Source organism: Tachypleus tridentatus, chromosome 1 (assembly GCF_004210375.1).
Source record: "Tachypleus tridentatus isolate NWPU-2018 chromosome 1, ASM421037v1, whole genome shotgun sequence".
NCBI classification, from domain to species: Eukaryota; Metazoa; Arthropoda; class Merostomata; order Xiphosura; family Limulidae; genus Tachypleus; species Tachypleus tridentatus.
This window is the reverse complement of record NC_134825.1, coordinates 59,701,601-59,723,452: the sequence shown is the minus strand read 5'-3', so window position 1 is coordinate 59,723,452 and position 21,852 is coordinate 59,701,601. Positions and strand designations below refer to the sequence as shown.

The 21,852-nt window shown below is 33.2% G+C and overlaps 1 protein-coding gene across 5 annotated transcripts in view; it reads right to left on the bottom strand.

Moving 5' to 3' along the window:
• The window catches only part of LOC143249626 (transmembrane and coiled-coil domain-containing protein 3-like), a 63,733-nt gene extending 48,223 nt beyond the window's left edge, over window positions 1-15,510 (bottom strand). For 2 of the 5 annotated variants that reach the window (XM_076499812.1, XM_076499854.1), the window contains exon 1: window positions 678-811. In XM_076499812.1, the coding sequence (XP_076355927.1) occupies window positions 678-741 (64 nt within the window). In that variant the 5' untranslated portion in view covers window positions 742-811. Of the gene's footprint in view, window positions 1-677; window positions 812-3,664; window positions 4,047-15,317 lie in introns of those variants that run through there. The other 3 variants (XM_076499832.1, XM_076499843.1, XM_076499821.1) reach the window with 3 other exon arrangements.
• Between the last annotated feature and the right edge of the window lie 6,342 nt (window positions 15,511-21,852).

Below are 21,852 nucleotides of genomic sequence, written 5' to 3'. Positions count from 1 at the left end.
TGTCAGCCCCACTACTGGTACCAATACAGCTAAGGAAAGTTATACAATTGAGCCTGCATAATTTTGAGCTAGAAACAATCTGTAGACTTATAAGGACAAAAACTTTAATGGTGAAGGATTAATAAAATCAAAAAAAGAAAAAAGGGAGTTAATTTTAAGAGGTAGCAAGCTGAAAACCGTAATCAGTGAATGGTCAAATAATTTATCGTTTTATGATCAACTAATAACACGTATGAAAATTCCTTGACAAATATTGAGCTCTTTCGATGTTAAATATAAACGTTTGTGACAAATTTTTATTACTCATTTGTATATTACTGCTTGGCCTTAGCAAAAGGTAATCGTCTACCACGTAGTTTTACTAACATATTAGCCCTAATAGTAACACTAACAGCAACAAATAGGCTTTTATAGGTCACTTATTCGCATAACATTCATGTGTCATTTAGTTTTATTTACATCAGTGTTACTAGGTTCCCACCATGATCCTAGTATTTATAGCTCAAAGTTACCTCAAAACAATCCCAATTTTTCTTAATAACAACAACAAAATAGAACACTTAAAAATGTTATCACTGAAACAGAAACGTATCATTCATGCAAACTCTCTGTTAACCTGAAGATGACCTGAAAAGTCGAAACGTTGTTCTCTACTTTATTACTAAAAGTTTTAATACCAATACCAGCCGTCATGAGATACATTTTTACTTCACATGGTTTCTCATCGTCAAAAAGTATCATCCATAAGTCATTATTAGCACCCTGCACGATACGCAAATTGAATCGGAATTTTGGTCATGCGCAATATGAATTTGTAATACTAAGGGGTAATACTATCCTGTTTTCTTAAAATCCTGAATTTGCTTGCCACGTAGCGATAAAATGTTTAAGTTGCTGTCATGGATAACATGTTGAATTTAAACTATATTTTAATTGTGTTTTTCACCCTTAATAAAGGTAAATCATATCTAGTCGAAAAGGTAGCAACCTGCAGCTCTTAAGTATTTCTTAGAGCTATCTTTTCCAAGAGCCTATTTGAAGTTATGGAGTAATAATATGTTGTCTCATTTGGTCTTTGTTTGATCACGTACATATGGACCCCTCTACCTCCCTGCTTAACTATTGACTTAATTCTTGAATGTTTGTTTGTTTAGAATTAAGCACAAAGGTATCTGTGCTTTGCCCACCACGGTATCGAAACCCGGTTTTTAGCAGTGTGAATCCGCAGACATACCGCTGTGCCACTGGGGGCTTTGAATGTTGGATAAAGCCCACATAGATTCTTCAGTAGAATATTGTCCAGTAGCTAGAAAAATGAAGTAAAAAATTACATTAGTGAACTAACTCTTCGTTTGTAAATAGTCTCTGTGTTTTATGAACTAACATAAAATACGTTACACCAGGAACACAAGTTTTAATTTCATTGCTTAAAATCATAAAACAGTTCGTTAATGACACTGTGAGAGTCCTAAGAGGATTCACATTCAGGAAGAGAAGTAATTTGGTAACCAGGAGATAAGAATGGATCATGACAAATCAAATAGATATCAAACCCTTTGCTTCGCTCATAAGAAGTAATAACTAACCGCCTTCATATTTCCATCATAGATTAGTAAGGAAAATAAGTACATTGTAGAAGCCTCAAAATTTATTCCGAATGAGTGATCGATATTTATCTTACTTAAAAAAGGAACAAAATTGTTCCAACAATATTTCTTTCTTTTTTTGTTTGTTTTGAATTTTGCGTAAGGCTACTAGGGTGCTCTCTACGCTTACTTTCCCTAATTTCGAAGTGATAAACTAGAGGGAAAACAGTTAAGCAACATTACCCATTGCCAGTTCACTGGCCACTCTTTGCCATTGAAAAGTGAGACTGACCGTAACTTTATAACGATCCAAGATTGAAGAAACGAAAACTTTCAGAGATGGGACTAGAATTCGCAACCAGCCTAATGGAGGCGAGTGCCAACCATTAGGTTATGGCAGTTTTATATATTTTTGAGTTTTGGTTTTGTTACGCCAAAAAGACTGTGATGCTGTCTTTCAAAGTGATGACTTAAAGAATGATAAGCTCTTTATCGCAGTGCAAATAAACAGTGCATTCGTTATTCCACCAGAGAACTTTATGGAGAAAGGATTTTTGACACATACACTAATAAAGGATAAGTAGAGCGAAAAATCTCTTTAAAGCTAGTTCCAAAACTTTCTCCTTTTAGAGTAATAGAAGTCTAGTATTAAACACAATAAAGAACGCCCCAAGGTAATAAGGTCTTACGTATTGCAACAGGAGTGATAAATGTAAGTGAAGTTCATGACAAAAATATAGTTGTTTTTCATGGTAAATGATATCTTCCAAAAGAGTCAGAAATATCGTCCACTAAGTTATGGAGAAATAAGGTCAAACCAGGAATATCGTCTACTAAGTCATGGAGAAATAAGGTCAAACCAGGAATATCGTCTACTAAGTCATGGAGAAATAAGGTCAAATCAGAAATATCGTTCACTAATTCACGAAGAAATAAGGTCAAACCGAAAGAACTAAGATTTCTTGTTTTAATATCCAACCTAGTAGGAGAAATAGCATTTAGAAAAACAAAACAAAAACTAAAGTACTTTGATAACGAAATTTTGGACTACTTGGCTATTTATATTAACTCTATTAGATCTCGACTTAAAATGGTATGCTTTAAAACCACAACGGAGGAAAAAAACTTCTTTCGACATTTGATATCAACAAAACCGATTTTTCACAACTGAAACTAGCAGATAGTTTTTAAATGGGAGACATGGCAAACATAAACTAATCTTATACATATTGCGAAGCGTGATGTCTCTCCGAGGGTTCATTTGTCTCTCGTTTTCCGCGTTACGTTTGAAAAGCTACGCACCAAATTTTGTTTGGCAAGCAAGATATTATACAACAAATTATTAAGAATTATTCACACTATCTGTCGCATTTCAATATATGAAATAACTCAAAAAATAAAAATATAGATTTATCGTATGTTATTGTTATACGACTCTTTCGATAACTGAAATGTTCAACAATTACTTTTTATAGTAGATGGTATAAGTAGCGCAGAGTTTTACTCAGAGTGAAAACGAAAATGCAAAACAATTAACTATTTTAAAGTCCGCGAAATAACTGAAATTCGTTGCTTAACTTCAACTTTTCTCGTCACTAGAGCCAGGCACATTTTGTTTGTTTATTATAATAATACTTAGTTTTTGTCTGTCTTGAAAATCTACGTGCACTTTAGTATCTAAATGCACATGGTGTGCACATCATATCAACGAATTTAAACAAAAGGCGGATGTAAATATTCTTTAGTAGAGATTTTGTACAATATATTGTGAAAGCCTCTCAAAGCTTTTAACAAGGTTTAGCGTTAGGTTGTAGTACAACATTATATAAGTTTATTTATTGTTACTGTTAAGTACGGTAAAGTTTACCCGTAACTAAATTAAAGCAAGAAAAAAAAATTAAAGTGTTAACTAATATCTTTATCGAATAAAGGTTTTACTAAATTACAATCAAGCTTAACTTTATGAATAAAGTAGAACCAAAACTGCTTTCAATATTCAGGAAGAATGAGTGAATTCTTTGCTATGCAGTTTGGTCTATGTAATGTTCTATCACTTTTGAAAAGTTGAAAGAGCTTACCTTAAATGACCACAACATGAAAGATGTCTCATCCATGTAGATAAATTAATAGTCTTTGTTTTTACGTTTCAGATCATAACTGAGAATGGTATAATAGTATTCAGTACTAAAAAATGAATTTGAAACTTGGAACATTTACACTGATGCACATAAAAGAAACGTTTATTGGTTCTACAGTATATTGCTGTTTAATGATTAGTTATCCCTTGATGATTGCAGTAGTAAAGAACAAGCCTCAATGTGAGACTAAACTCGAAGTCTGCGACTTTATATGTTTCACGTTGTAGTACATGTTTCCATGACAGATGCACCATTGTCTGATACACATTTGTTTTTGGACAGCAGAATACGAAGCTACATGTTTGTTCTTGCAGTATGTTTGAGATAAAACACTACTGTTGGTATACATACTCTCGTCGAGACTTTCCTTTCACATTGGATACAGGCAGTAGTAATAGTGTAACTGGAACAGTTGTGCCATAGGCACCAAATCGTATGAAGCACGTCATTGCGTATACAAATCCTGTGCTAACTGCTCTTGAACACTGACACTGCTCGCAGAAGTAGAATTTGTCAAAGATTACTCTGTGGAAAAAATTTACTTGGATTTATAATAATAATATACCCTTTCATAATTATAGCAAATTATATCATTCATGAAGTGTGTTTGCAATTTTTATGCAGGTATTATGCGTTTAATTGGTAGTAAATTTGCACTGGTACTTATGTTTAGGTAGCAGTTAACTATAGTAGTTATACGTACTTGGTCCTACTTCTATACTGGCAGCCTGCATTGAAGTTATATTCATATCAAGGCATAATACAGAGACTTATACAATTATGAGTTAGGCAATATTGTGCTAGGTACTGGCCTGACTTAATAGCATGATATTTCATTACTTTTGTTCCTGTTTTTGTCCTGCCCCAACAACCAGTCTTAGTTATGTTGTAAGACCTGAAACCAGCAAACAACTGACAATTTACACATACATAATTGTAAGAATAAGCATTTTAGTGTTATTTGTACATTTGTCTTTTTATGTCTGTTTTCCTTTCCAAAGTTATTATTATTCTCTGCTCAAGATTTCAGGAACCCGTATTTTGTGAAGGATGCAAGTTTATGCAAGACAACGGTGTATATGAATACCGCAGTTTCTTTATTAGTTACATATACTCTTCGCTACCAAACTACCCAAATTGAATACGTTTTCTCTTCACATTTTACGTATCTTACAATGATTTATCCTTTAAATGTAAACATCAACAGCCTTGTATTTACAAAATAGTCTGATTAAGGACAGGTTTCTCCAAACTATTAGTATGATTATTTGAATTTAGACCTTGTAGTTTTAAATATATTGAGAGACAACCAACGGTACTGTGTGGTGATCAACACAGCAAGGAAAAATATGTTTTTAGAAATAATTTCTGTAAGAAAAACTGGAAAATATAACACAGCTTCGAATTGGTAAATTAAGAAGCGTTCTGTTATAATAACGTTTGATTTCAACAAACCAGTCTTTTCTATAATAAATCATAAGTGATACCGAAAGTGAATGATTCATAATAAAGTATATCTAGAGCGGCAGCAGTTTAGCCACATTTGATAACCAATTTTTCATTATTAAATCTGTATGTGCACTGAAATACGTATATGTGTAGAAGATTTAGAAAAAAATCTTAGCAAACAAGAAATTTCCTTCTGAAGATAACACGAAAGGAAAAAAATATGCTATATTCATTAAGCTAGTATACTACACATTTAAGTGTTGTATTATGTTACTTTATAAAAATGAAACAAATATTCATTTTATTTGCCTACAAATGCAGGTGTGGACATTCGTTTTACATTACAAGGTTTTCATGTTTTGGTCTTTATGCTAATGTCGACATTGGTGACTGATTTAAATTTTAATTACCTACATAAGAGATTGGTGATTTTGAACGACCTCGTAACCACATTTAATCATGAAACTATATATGCTATATCTCTGAACGTATTAAGTGTATCTTCATTAGATTTTGCTGATTTATAGTAATCATTACAAGTTATTCGCACACTCAAAAATAAAGTTGTTTTTACCAAAGGTTTGTCTGTGAATTTACGAAGCCTGAATGAAAGGTGATTTTCATGTTAAGAATGTAAATAGTAGTTTCCATAGTTCATTTGCATAACTTCTAGTACCTGTTATATGAACATTAACATTTTATGGTAAACTTTACACTTAGTCTTTTATCTTCCGTATCCGTCTATGCAAAATGAGTAAATAAAAAAAGTGGAAAAATATGAAATAAAATGAATCATACTTATTTTTATTATTATTCTAGAATGTCTGTAGAGTATAGTTAGATAATTAGAATTATTTATCTTGACAACCTCGGGTTTTAACCCGTTCATATATGCCTTCTTTTAATATTAAGGTTTTATTATTATACTTTTGGATTCTACTTCACGTGAAGGAAAATTATTAACAGTTAGAGCTTATTTAAATGTCTGGTAGAGCTCAGAATAAATAACTGATAAGATTATACTCACGTTTATAATGCAAGCTTACTATACCGAAATTTTTAAATTTATATTTGTTTACCTATCTTAAGAAGTTCATAATTTTAATATTTTAGTTATTTTTGTTAAAAATATATGATAATAAATGAAATATACGTGTAAAAACTACATTTAGTACTCATTAGAAAAAATGAGGCAGTTTCTAAACTCTTGTAAACGTTCTGTGGTAAGTCTGATTGAGTCAATAAAAGTTGGGTATCCAAACAATCATTAAGCTTTCAAATATATATCTTAAAGCACAAAAATGTTATTTTCCCTGTATGATAACGTTTCAAAACTACTATAATTTATCTAGCTTTGAAGAAGTTATAAATAGTTTAAACTATTTTGTTAGCTAATCAGAATCGGACAGCAGCAATCAAGAGAGAAATTATTTAAAACCAACTGTCAATATATGCATGCCAAAAAGAAACAACTGTAATAAGTTTTATGTACGTAATAATCTGCTGTTTTTATTGTTTATACAAAAATCTGTCAGCCATGTCAAAAATACCTGTACGTCCATAACTGTTTTGAAAGATAGAACAAAAAAAGATGGATCTTTGAGGGGTTTGACAAATTTATTAAAACCTCAGTAAAGTGGAAAGGTAGGAAATTAAAACTCTATGAATCTCTCTTGTAAGTAAGTGTAGTTTGTTTCTAACCGAATGGATACTTTTAAAACCATGTTATCGAAGATATAAAATTTAAAAGGGGTAATTCGGAACACAGTTGTGTCACATGACACAGAAAAGTGAATAATAAGTTTGTTCAAATATTCTCTTTTGAAATTAAAAACTAAAACTTAAATAATATAAAAATGTAAAATGTAAAGTACGGTTTTGATGTCAAACTCAACGGTACACATCAATATTGAAGTTACTGAAGTAACTTTTGAATATAATTCTGTAAAAGGTCGTGATATGCGAAATTTGAAAGAGCAATATACATGAACTAATTTTACTATAGTGGACGTAGCGTGTGTATATCTATCTATCTATCTATATAACTGAAGTAATAAACACAATGAACAGCACCAAAAACGAAAACAAACAGTAAGAAAATTTCACACATTGGATATTCAACATTCAGAGAATTGGAAAAATAACTGTAGTATGTGCAATGACAATTTTTTTTATAAAAAAAACGAAAAGAATTCTAAATAAAACAACCCTTCTCACAACAAGAACACGAATTTTACTGTACGTAAGAGTATGATTATATCTTTATTTATTATTTTTAAATGCAGCACTGAGAAACTGGAGTTTCTAAAAACTTTTATTTTTTGTCAATAAACGTTACTAATTTTAATTGCATAAACATATTAAAGTTTATATTAGTACAATTTATGAAACATTTGACCACTGTACATTCTGATGCAATGTGTTGCGTAGGCCTAAAGAGCACAATCCAAACACTTTTCACTTGCAGTACTTCCCAGAAAAAACCAAAAACAGAACTTTTTTGTTAAATGTTCACCTTTTTTAAATATTTTCTGGTGAAGTATGATTACTACAATTAGTAATTACTAGCAGAAATAATCGTCTATATGGCAGTGGGCCGGCATGGCCAAGCGTGTTAAGGCGTGCGACGCCTAATCTGAGGGTCGCGGGTTCGTATCCCCGTCGCGCCAAAAACGCTTGCCCTTCCAGCCGTGAAAGCGTTATAATGTGACCGTCAATCTCACTATTCGTTGGTAAAAGAGTAGCCCAAGAGTTGCCGGTTGGTGGTGATGACTAGCTGCCTTCCCTCTAGTCTTACACTGCTAAATTAGGGACAGCTAGAACAGATAACCCTCGTGTAGCTTTGTGCGAAATTCCAAAAACAAACAAACAAACTATTTGGCAGCGTTTCTGATATTAAAAATAATATGTAAGGTCACTGGGTATGTTAAATATCTGGTTGATGCAATGAATATACTGTATTAATTATCTCATAATTTTAAAAACATGTATTAATTCAATTTTGTGGTTATAAATGATGTGATGTTCTTAGGTGCAGTGATTAAAGTGTAGTATTCATAGTAACTTAAGGAATATCAGGAAATGCGTGGGGAGCTAAATTGAATTTTTTTTTAAAACTCAGACCCAGTTTGAAACAAAAACAGATTATAGCAACAGATTATATGTGGTGAGAACAAAGAACTATTTAATCAAATTTCTATAGTGCATTTCCTTTCAGTGTGCAAGTACTATCCACGTCACTCTTGGCCATTTCAATAGAAGATAAGGAGAACATTTTTAAGGTATCAGTTGAAAAGCCAATATGAAAAATCCAGCTTTTCTTTGCATAATGTGTGATATTATAATGCCCACAGAAGAGGGCATTTGCTGCTAAAGGTGGATGATCTGGAACAACAGTTAACTACGACAAAAGCAAATTATCTGCATTCCACGAACAACATCCTGTAGTTAGAACTAAATACATGGCTCGAAAGATATTTGTGCAAAACATATTCTTAATATTCAAAGCGAATATTAAACATTTTCCACATTTAATTAAAAAAGATAGGAAACACTGAAATGGTTTGCCTTCATAAATTTTAACTTCCTCGTCTTTGCTATCCTTGACCATCTTTAGCTTCAAAGAAATACTGTTTGTGAAACTGATGCAACTAAGTCATTCTCGTCTTTGAAACACACAGCACTAAGACATTATTCAACTTGCAATCAAATTATCACCCTTTAACAAACGTAATCATTACAATAATAAAAGTTAACAGTATTCAAACTACAAATACTTCGAATACAAATGATTAAAAGTATTAAGTATATCATATTAAAATGATTCTAAATATGTAAATTAGCATGTTTAGTCGTATGGGATGAATTGTTTGTATCAGAACTATATTTACATTGCTTGGCATCACATATGAAGTGTGATGTTACCAAAATATATTGCTTTTAGGAAGGACATGTAATAACCTTTTCCAATAAAATATATCCATACATACAGATCATAAAGATGTGCTCAGATCGGGGACTTAGAATCTTCCAGACAAAAATATCCCTTGTATTTAATGACATTAGAAAACAGACGTATAATTATTTTGGGTTTCGAGGACCATTCAGAAAAAGACTTGCAATAAATCATACCACAGCCATATTCAGTTATGCTAGAATTCTTAAATACAAATGTTTATGTGATAAATCTGTCCTTATGTCCTAGTATGCAACATAGTAATAAAGGATCCCCACTTTGAATACAACAAAGTCATCTTAATACAAGTTTATTGCATGACAAACATGAAGTAAAAATACACAAGCTTCATTGATTGCCATCAAATACTGTAATTTTTCTCTGGCTAGTTGGTATTGCAATGTTCTTCCGATCAATGTACGAATCTTTTCCCAAAAGTAGTACACAGAACTGTGGAATTTTTTTCGAAGGGATTTTCATAATAAGCACCAGACACTATCTTATGGGCAAGTTATGAATCAGGTGAGTAAATATAAGAGCCAAGGTTAATTCTGCTTACTATCAAACCAATGTTCTGGACCCTTTGAGGCATACAAAATTACCGTGTTTGTTTCGAAATGAGACCAACAGGATATAAATTCATATGATAAGGCTTCCAGTCATACCTCTCATTCTCCAGCTGCTTTAGTTATGCAGTGTTATGCATGCCAATAAGGCCACTTATGTATTTTTGTGTGATTGGACTGTTGACAGAGTTGTAATTGTACACTAGATATATTATGGAAAGCAAGCAGGGAGAGATGATTTGCTGTTAATAATTCAACGTTAAAATAGAAAAAAGTGCTGTTGGGCTATTCTAGAGATTCACAGTCATCAGACAGAACATCACATTTGAAGATATGAATTGTGGCAGCGTGGCGAGATTACAAAATCCAGTTAATATAATTTTCCCAGTCATATGTATCCGAATGTTACATATTGTACTAACTAGCGTAAAATAGACTGGCTCTTGTTTGAATTTCATTGCCATGGTACGTAATACGAGCTAGCTACGTTTGAGTAGTTTTATTACTGCAATGTAATATAAACAAACACAATTCACTCTCTTAGCTTCTTGATCTAATTACCAGTAATACATAGGCGAGCTAGGAATTTACAGCTGAAAATACCTCAATTTAGAATTAATGTTCAATATGTTCATTACAGTATAGATCTCTACATGCTCAGGTTGACATTGCTAACTATAATATTGGCAGTAAAATACATTTAGTATTTTGGTTTGAGGCAGATGCTAGTAGCTGAACACTGGCAATAATGTACTGCATTCTAGATTCGATCCATTAACCACAGTTGACAAAAAGATTTATACCAGTCTGAATCATATTCTGTGTTGATTAACAGCACAAGATCCTGAAGGCACATAGCGCAGATAGCCCTCGAGTTGCTTTGCGCGAAATTCAAAAAATAAAAAACAAATCTGAAAGCACAAGTGAAAATTAAACATATTTGCGCACACAGGCATCATGGACTTTACATTAACATGCCACAAGTTTAGATTTTGTTCAAAACGTTCTGGGAACAATCATCACAATGTCCTTTCAACCCTCGTGTGAATTCAAAATCATAGTTATGACCCACAGTCGTGCTAATTGTACGCATGATAAGCATTAGACTGATAACATCAGTATATTCCTCAATAAACCTCTTTAATCAAGAGAGACTCTAAATTAAGATATCAACTGATTTTTTCCAGTTTTGTTTTCTATATATTTTATTTTATAGTTTCAGTTAGGCCCGGCATGGCCTAGCGCGTAAGGCGTGCGACTCATAATCCGCGGGTTCGCGCCCGCGTCGCGCTAAACATGCTCGCCCTCCCAGCCGTGGGGGCGTTATAATGTGACGGTCAATCCCACTATTCGTTGGTAAAAGAGTAGCCCAAGAGTTGGCGGTGGGTGGTGATGACTAGCTGCCTTCCCTCTAGTCTTACACTGCTAAATTAGGGACGGCTAGCACAGATAGCCCTCGAGTAGCTTTGTGCGAAATTCCAAAACAAACAAGTTTCAGTTAACGGATTGACAATAATATTAGGTTATACTTTTGTTGCTGAGAAACATGACATAAAAGCCATTGTTGAAACGTAGCATTGACCTTTCTGTAGATCAGAAGTTGTTAATCTAACTAATTATTACCAGCAGGGGCGTAGATTTTAGGTGAGGGGTATGGTGCCTACAATCATCCCCCTAGTGTTTGGTCTGTTGAATTGTTTTATTGCATCACAGGCCTACAAATTGTTTGTTCTTGTAATTCTCATGTTCTTATCAATCGAATTACATAATTAGGCTTAGATGTAGGCTTTTTCAGTAGCCGAAATATACATCTTTAATATCGGCGTGCTTCTGAGCTTTACGATCTAAGTGATAGTTCGTAAGTATCAGTCAGTAGGCCTAAGTATACATGCAAGTATCGTAGCAATAAGATTACTCTGTGACTGCATGTTTACAGCTTGCAGGTCACGTAATCAGAGATTACCAATTTGCAAATTGAACAGTCCACATAAGTAGTTGCAAAAACCATCCCCCCCCACATCGGGTGTAAAAATCTACGTCCCTGATTACCAGTAATTATTCTATGAATACGCCGCGAATTCATTTCATGAATGATCTCAGTTTTGATTGGCTTACAAAGAAAGTTACTGACGTTTGACACTCTCGACTTCACTTTTCCTTCTTTTTGCTGTTTTATCAAGCTTGATTTAATAAAATTTATTTATATCAGTCACCTATGAAACGTGAGATGGAGTGAGGTCGGTTGTACTTGCCTCGTCACTTTGAAAGAGATATACACTAGTCCACTGCTTTTTCTTATACGTTTCCACATTTCTTGAACAATCAACACCAAACTTGACACAGTGATACAGGACGACACGTGAAAGGTCACGAGGGAAGTTATCCCCCAGGTCCCCATTTAATTTCATATTGAATAGAATTCTTGAAAACAGCATGTCTTTCTTTTCAGTGTTGGTACCTTTATGTATTTTAGTGCATTTTTAATTGTGTTGAAAATAACAGAAACACAATTTCTTATCCTTTGTTAGAAAGGAGCTTTTAATTTACCTGTCCAACGGATGGGTACTCCAGCTGATATAGCTATATAATTCCTCTAAATTCCTCTCATTTTTTATTTTAATATTTGGATTTAAGACGTAAACCACTTTGCTTGGAAAGTGTTTAAATGAATATGAAACTAGCACCCCGCTATAAGTATGTAATTCCTCAAACGTTTTGTAACATATAAACGAGATTTGGTTTGGTAGGAATGATGACGTGATACGCGTTGTGTAAAACCAGTGAGTTACAAATGTAAATCTTTCTTTATTGGCATATGTTCTGCCATAGATTATGATACTCTACATGGCTGTTTGATTCTGTCCGTTAACAGCCACTGTATTCCAACATTAGCTATTTCCTAGTGAATAAGGGGAATCTAAATGGCTATTGTTTAATTATGTGTAACATTTTAAAATTTTGTGGTAAATACAAATTACTTATAATTAAAGTGTACAATATTGACAAACTCGCCACTTTCCACTCAATGTTTAAAAATGATATTAAGAAATTTGTTTCATGGATTAATATAACAGCTATAGATTATGTGCTTTATATAATATCATGCAAACCTAAGTATTCCACACTTTCAAACTTATGAATTTTATTCAACTCTAAAATAAATGACACTGAATCATTTGTTTTCCACAATGTTATTATTGACTCAGTAAAATGTGCGTAATTATCACAGTCAATACAGATTGTAAATATCTTTCTTCACCCTAGACTAAAGTCCTTCAGCGTAAACTTAACTTTTAACAATTAGCATTTTATTTAACTTCATCAAAAGTTTTTCTGGATTAGTTATGGATCATATATAGTTAACAGTCATTATAAGATATAAATAATTTTCTTTACCCTGATATTACACACTACAATGGAAGGCCAAGCAAACAGTTACCACAGCATTGATATTTAAAACTAAACCTGTTATTTCTGACTTTCCTCAAATTAGTTGCTAACTTTTCTTAAATTATCCTTTAACTTAAAAAAAACCTGCCACCTCTGGTTTCTCCTCTTTCATATGCCCCACCCTCCTTTTAGTGTGGCCATTGTGTAGGTTTTCTTTAGCAAGGTCACCCTCAAACACTTTTGTGAATTTAAACGAGTAGAACAAGATAAGATGCACTAATGGTCATACATTTACACAGGATATGCTATTGTTCCGTGTAATCTGGCTGGAACTATCCACATACTCAATAACACGATATTTACTGGTACTAAATTTAAATATTGAAGTATGTATTTTAGTTATTTATAGTATTGTGTGGTTTAACACATAAATTTAAATTTCTTAAATAGTAATAACTACATTGGCCAAATTAGTTAGGCATGGTGCACGATATTTTACGCGTGACAATCGTGCTTCGATGTTTCATAATTTAATTTATTAGGAACAATCTCACAGAATTAATGGACAAAATCACCGGTTGTTACCTAACTGAAAACTCAGGGTAGTGTGGTCACAAAGTTTTATTGTAGTTTACCTGTTACTTGTACTTAGGATTGCTTTTGATTGTAATAATTATTGCAGAAGTTTAGCAGTTTTTATGGATAGAAGTTATCATGTAATGTTAAGTCCTTCAAGTCGTGACACGTGCCATTTCCTTTCAGAGAAATATTTTTAAATATACTATCACAGAAAATGATTTAAGAGCTGTGTAAGATAAACTGTTAAAAAGAACGAAGAATTCAGCAGAATCAAATCTTGGTCTCAGGATCAAAATTTTCCCAGAATGACCTGGCCTTTGGTGTCCTCAAGTGTGCTGAGAATTTTAGAAATAAGTGTAGAGACCAAATAGCTTGGAAACATCCGAAAATGAATCATGCAGTTAAACTAACCGTCTTTAATTCTAGCCTAGATCCTAAACACAGTGTGAATTTAAACTCAAATCAAAGCAATAATTTTGAATTATCTTCCGAAATGCTATTGTACCATCTTTCTATGTCTATAGGTACTACCAACATTAGAATATTTCCTTCCTACAGAAAATAAGGAGGAAACGTTCAAAAGTATAATCCAGAACAATAGATAACTACACCAAAATTAATTTACACTGTGTAAAAACCATGTTTCTTGTCCAATGCTCTACAGAACTTAGAAATAAACTCGGTAACTAACCATTGACTACTCTAGCCTACTGCGCTGGTCGGTGACAGGCTTCGTTGGCTCTGGATATAGCAGATATAATGTAGTTGATTTTTGCGACATATTATTCTTTGCCTTCACTTATAAACTCCTTGAATCACGATTTATACTGCTTATGGCATTTTCAAACACTACACAGCCATTCTTTTTAAATAAGCTCAACTTCTTCTTTCAAATAGCTTATTCAAAATCTTTCTTGATTAATTTACCAGTGATGATGGGTAACATCCACATCCAGCCCCTGAACTCTTCATCCAAAGCTTCATCAGCTAGGTGGTTAAAGGACTCGCAAAAATTATTGTAATGTCTTTAAATTTTGTGATCAGCTTTTCGTTTCAGTGTATTAATAGTAAGAAAAAATGATTTATCTTTAGTGCGTGATTTATAATTAAAAGTGAATACTTTATACTTACATACATAAAATATATCAGTAAAAGACATGTGTAAAATTAGCATAATAAAGAACATATATATATATACTAAAAGTAATGGATATACATTTTTTGGAAGATGTTACAGAATATCGTCATAGCTAAAAATAAACAATAGTTCTATCAAACCAAGATATTAAATAGTATATAAAAATGCAAGAGGCCCAGCATGGCCAGGTAGGTTAAGGCGTTCGAGTCGTATTCCGAGGGTCGCAGGTTCGAATCTCCATCGCACCAAATATGCTCGCCCTTTCAGCCGTGGAGGCGTTATAGTGTGATGGTCAATCCTACTATTCGTTGGTAAAAGAGTAGCTTAAGAGTTGGTGGTGGGTGGTGATGACTAGCTGACTTCCCTCTAGTCTTACACTGCTAAATTAGGGACGGCTAGCGCAGATAACCATTAACTAGCTTTACGCGAAATTCAGAAACAAACAAACAAAAATGCAAACGTACGTAATAGAACATTGAAAAACAAAAACAAAACTACTATAATCTCGTTACTCACGTGATTGTTCGCAATTTATTCTAATTTTTCGTAAAATAACAGAGCTCTCTGGAACATAGGTACAATACTATCATGATCATAAGTTTATCTAATATCAGAATAGGTACTTCTAATTATTACGTAGGCATATAACAAGAATAACATAAAATGGTAACATGAGCTACGCCTATCGGGAACAACACTGCCACAACTTTCAGTACGCGTAGATTGGATATATATATACACACACGCTTCCAATGATCGCTGTGAACAAAACATCTGGACATGAATTCTCTCCTGATTTTCTACAATACCACATGCCGTTTCATGTGTCGTAGTGCCATATGTATTGAGGAATAAAAGAAGCGAATTGTAACGTGGTTATTTCGGTCAGAACATTTTCATCCAGTATTCTATTACGTATTTTCTTGCCGAAAAATTATAAATGATTAACACAAACGAACTATTTTTAACTATAACAGTGATATATTTTGTTATAGGTTATTTTAAGCAGAAATATTTGTTTTATACACATATTTTAAAGAAAGCTTTTCAAGGTGTAAGGAATAAACTCCCCAGTGGCATAGTATATCTCTGTGGACTTATAACGCTAGAAACCAGGTTTCGATACCCGTGGTGGGTAGGGCACAGATAGTCTATTGTGCAGCTTTGTTTATAACTTCAAACAAACTTGATGAACAAAAATTATAGTGATATTTAAGTTTACGAAGTTTGTTTTTGCTAGTTTTCGGATGTTCGTGCAAAGCTACCTAAGAACTGTCTACTCTAGTCATTCCGAATTTGTCTATGATGTACAGTTGATGACCTCAACTGGAAATGGCGACTTACATCTAGTTATTTTTGTTATATAAATTTGTCTTAGACTGTTCTTTAAGAAGTATTCTCCGCTGGGACAGCAGTTAGCCATCGGATTTACATCGCTAAAATCAGGATTTCGATTCCCCTAAGTGGATACAGCAGATAGCCCAATGTGGCTCTGCTGTTAAAAACACACACAGACATACACTCTTTAAGAAGTTTATTTTTTTAAGCATAGCCATACCATGAGCGTTCTGCGTTATACTCACGGAGTGTATCGAACCTAGATTTTTAGTGCTATAAACCTTCAAGTTCATTGTTCATCCACTGAATTTTTGTCCTTTAGATGGTTGAGGTACTTAAATTTGCATCGGAAACATGAAAATAAAAAACTAATTTGGAACATTAAAGGATGTTTGTTTGTTTGTTTTTTTGAATTTCGGACAAAGCTACTCGAGGGCTATCTGTGGCCGTCTATCTGACCTAGTCATCACCACCCACCGCCAACTCTTGGGCTACTCTTTTTACCAACAAATAGTGGGATTGAACGTCACATTAAACGCTCCCACGGCTGAAAGGGCAAGTACGTTTGGCGCGACGGGGATGCGAACCCGCGACCCTCAGATTACGAGTCGCACACCTTAACACGCTTGGCCATGTCGGGCCCGACATTAAAGGAACAGGGTGGTTTTAGCCTGTACGATAGGCTCTCTGCGCTCTATTTATCATAGGGAATCGAACCGTGGACTTTAATGTTCTAAGTCCAAACGCTCACTACCGACCCACTAGAAATAGGAATAGCCATCTGTCGTCTAAGAGAGGGAGTTTAGGTAATAAAAATGATATAAATGTACAATTTATAAATATTTAGACAGGTTTGTATAACAATCTAGTAAATGAATATATATGCATATATCGAAATATAAATAGTTTCTATTTTATGATAATATGACAATGATTTTAAACTGAATTTTCTAGTTTTGGTCTATTCGTATAAATTCATACAAAACACATGGAATTCCCTTCAACGAGGTATCAACAACTTTAGTTTTAATGAAAGAGAAATTCTGTCGGATATTTTATTGACACATAAGCATGAAAATTAATTATTTTAATAAAACTGCAGAAGGATAATTGCACTTTATATAAATGAATATTGTAAGATCATGTAACCAGTAGCTGCATGTAAACTGAAGAAGGAAGTTTTTTAATAACAATCCGTTTAACGTTAGAGAATAACGAAACCACACAGTGAGCTGTCTGTGCTCTGCCCACAATACGTACTGAACCTCGATTTTTAACACTGCGATGTGAGCATGTAGACTTGCTGTTGTTCCACTGAGGGGGGAGGGTCACTTTGAGTATGACAGAAAATATTGTTAATCGTGAAGGTGCTGTAAAGAAAAGCTCTCACTAAGACAACAACAACAACAACAACAATATGACGTAAGAGGAGTGTTTATTTTTCAAAAAGAACTGATTCATTTCTATTAATGAATATCTCCAACAATAACAACGACAGTATTTTAAAACTCCCTGAGGGGGAATAATTGTTATGAGTATTAATAAAGCTTATAACTTTAAGAATGTTACTAATGTTATACAGCTATACAACAGTGTGTAAGCTAATCAGGCAAATAATAAGTTTGGGTACATCTAGTACCAGATTAACGTATAGACCACCTAATCTACACAGGCCACACAAGTAAAAAAATATATATATATATATATGTTATTCATAAAACTAGCAGAATAGAGGCAAGAGTTAGTTGTTATTGTCATAATCATTATTCTTCCAAAATATTACCTAGGCCTAAAGCCCACAATACCTTAAGCCGGCTCTGGATACATCTAGTTCAAGTGCCAAATTACTCTTAGTGACTTCTTCGCAATTTTAACAGTTTTAGTTCGTCGGGCGCACCTTATTTACATTCGCTGTCTTATTTAACGAAAATGAAATTAATACACTAACGTTTCTAGCCTTTTTTCTTTCTTTCTTTTTTTAATAAGGTCATTTTTTTTGCAGTTCTGGAATGGTCTAACATTTAGCGTGCTTGCTGCTTACTGCGAGGTCACTGATTAGCCTTTTCTTGGGTTAGCTTTTCCGAAGCAGGGATAGTTGTGTCTAAACGTAAGGGGTTTCTGATTTAGTTGTTCGGTCATGTTTGTCTTTGAATTTCGTGCAAAGCTACACGAGGGTTATCTGCGGTAGTCGTTCCTAATTTAGCAGTGTAAGACCAGAGGGAAGGCAGCTAGTCATCAATATCCACCACCAATTCTTGGGCCACCCTTTTACCAACAAATAGTGGGATTGATCATCACGTTATAACACCTCCACGACTGAAAGGGCGAGCATGTTTGGTGTTATGAGGATTCGAACACGCGCCCCTCAGATTACGAGTCGAGCGCCTTAACCACCTGGCCATATAGGGCCTGTTCGGTCATGAAATAATATAGCTGAAAATATCGAATGCTTTTTGCAATTTTTTTTCACAAACTAAAATGTTTTGAGCAAATATTTTCAGTATTTAAAGGTTATCACTAGAAAATCGAGAACAAACATTAAACAACTACAGCTATTTATTAAACTATTTATCAGGAGAAAATTATCTTCGCGATATTTAAAAGTGCTTTATGTTTTTGTTTTAATTGTTTAAATAATTACGTATTTCCGGAAGTTTAATGACTATCACCGCTTGTTATATTACATAAAACAGTATCCATAAAGTAAAGATGTTAATCAAACAAAGGAAATGTGGTAAAATAAAATAATCACCAAAAGATATGAAATTATGTAAATAAACTGTTTTGAAGTTTTATACAATCTCCAAAATCAATCAATTGATTATCCATTTGTTTCTAAGATATGTGGATTCTAAATCACATTTTTGATCAGCTTAAAAATGATCAGTTGTGTAACCAACAAATTAATGTTTGTTACGAGACTTTTGTTTATTTCTTTCATTTTGATGATTTGATAGTCTAGAAGTGTAATTTTGATAAATACAGATTATTATATTAAAAATAAGTCTTGGATATGACCAAATCACTCTGAAAACCGTACTTCAAACACATTTAACCAGTTAATTTAGAAAAGTATTAAGAATTGATTAAAAAAAAAACAGTTCTAACAATACGTAACGTTTTACTTTTCACAAAAGTATTTGACGTAATAATGTGTTTTCCTTTTAGTGTTTGAATTGTTATTAGTAGTAAAATTTGAGCAACGACTGAAATGGGACCGGTTAAAAACAAAACTGAGTTGCACTTAATATGAATAATATACTATTTTATTATAAAGCCTTGTGCTTTAGTCATTTTACGTTTTAAAATTTTAAAGATATTGTGACTTATTCCTTTATTGGGCCTGGCATGACCTAGGCGCGTTAAGGCGTGCGCTTCGTAATCTGAGGGTCGCGGGTTCGCGCCCGAGTCGCGCCAAAACATGCTCGCCCTTCCAGCCTTGGGGGCGTTATAATGTTACGGTCAATCCCACTATTCGTTGGTAAAAGAGTAGCCCAAGAGTTGGCGGTGGGTGGTGATGACTAGGTGCCTTCCCTCTAGTCTTACACTGCTAAATTAGGGACGGCTAGCACAGATAGCCCTCGAGTTGCTTTGTGCGAAATTCCAAAAACATATTCCTTTATTATTCCACACTGTGTGATGGCTGATTCGTACTTCATATTTTTTTAGAAGATATAAATAAATATAGTTTTCATTCATTCCACTAGACGGTGCATCAAAATAGTATCAGAGCGTTAAATGATGAAATGGCAAAAAATAGAATTAGAACCAATGTTTAAAAATAATTATTATCTGCTCATGCTCACTAGTAGCATTTATATAGTTACATACATACAAATATGCAAGTATATATCTACATAAAGATTGTAAAAACACATATATAGTATTTGTGTAAGTACATAATGGACTTATTTATATATGAGTGTATTACATCTACTTAATCATTAAATCAATTGATCTATACTCTAATGGCACATATATCTGGTTAAACGATGGATCGTACGAACTCCTTATTACTGATAGTTCTATAATTTTCTTTATCTCAATATTTCAAACGTAATCACTTACTAACCACAACGAGAGGCATTGAATAATTATTTGATAATTTAATTCAATTATATAAGATAGTAAATAATCTATTTTAAAAGCTCACTAATTTGCAATCTTACTGGAGTCATAGGTTAACTCTAATTATAATTAGATAATAAAGATTTCATAATATCAACGTAGCACCAAGAACGTAATGTATTATTCAGTCGAGTATGTTTAATGTACCTTTCGTGATTTGTGATTAATTACCATCTAATAGATGTTATTTATTTCATTTAATCAGAAATAACGTTTTTTCACATAAGGTTGTTTAAAGCTCCTTGAGCCTGTACGATTACTTTTTACTATTTATAAGATTAGTCTACGTGGTCTGAAGTATCATATCATTTTAGTGACTTTGATACACATGAGGCGTGATATTTTTTAGCTTTGGTAAAATTTATATTAATTATATTTTATCAATACAAATATCGATGAGGCCAAATAGGATTGGGTTATAAAAAGAATGAAAGTATATCTTTGTAATTAGGAACTTATTGAGAGTATTAAAAACTGCTTTATTTTTTTGAGGGAGATATTTTACATTTAAGCATAAATTATAATCAACGAATAACGTAACTATCTTGACATCAATAGCAAATTAGGTTTTTATCATTATGTAGCAAATTGGGTATTTTGTTCATCATTAACCACGAACGCAAAGGTTTAGGAAGTCTTCATCTAAAGGCAGATTTTCATCTGGGAAGTATAAGACGACACTTAACCAAAAAAACGTGATTCTCCAGATGCCACACCCACTAATAATGAGCAGTTTAGAAAAGGCGTAATTTAGCTAATAATTCTTGCTTTGTTTTGTGAATTATTATATAGTTTGGAGAACAGATGTACATGTTAGAGTAAAAGAGAAAAAATAATTAGAGGTTCCTAAACAATGAATCTGATGGAACTGCTTCAAGCTAGAAAATGACTTACGACATCAGATCTACTTACAGCCAAAGGACACTGAACATCTATTTAATAATTGTGGTGACAGAAATGTTAAGATGGTTAATTCTGAAAATACTTAACATAACCAAGTAGAAGAACACCAAAACATTTAGTGGAACGCTGCAAATTTAAAGAATAAATTCTTATCATTCAGCTTCAAGAAATAAATCACTAGATAAAGAATATATTGACTGAAACAGTGAGATAATTTTTAGCCCTAATTTTTTATGAAAAGAACTTTATCTTACGCATTAGTTAAAAGACATGTAAAACACACCCTAATGAACTATTTCACAGACTAGTTGTGTAGAATTTGAAAATCACGTGACATGACAGAACACGAAATAGTAAATCAATTTTTGAGTAACTTAGTTACTATACTACCTTCAGTAAAATCACATTGAAACCTTGTTCATATTTTCGAAACATGGCAAACTTCATGCGAAAATTCATCGGGAAACTTTCATTACTGTTGCTTTAACAAAATAACAGAACATGGAATCTACAATAGGCACCTTTTGACAAGCTAAAAGACAGTCGGCCCAAGAAGTTGTATAATGGTGGTGGAGGACAAAAATCGGGCAGTGGTTTCAGAGACTGGAAGTTTTCCCAGAACGAGGCTCTAGTTGACTGAAGTAATGGTTTGATTTTGGTTTCTTTTAAATTTCTTGCAAAG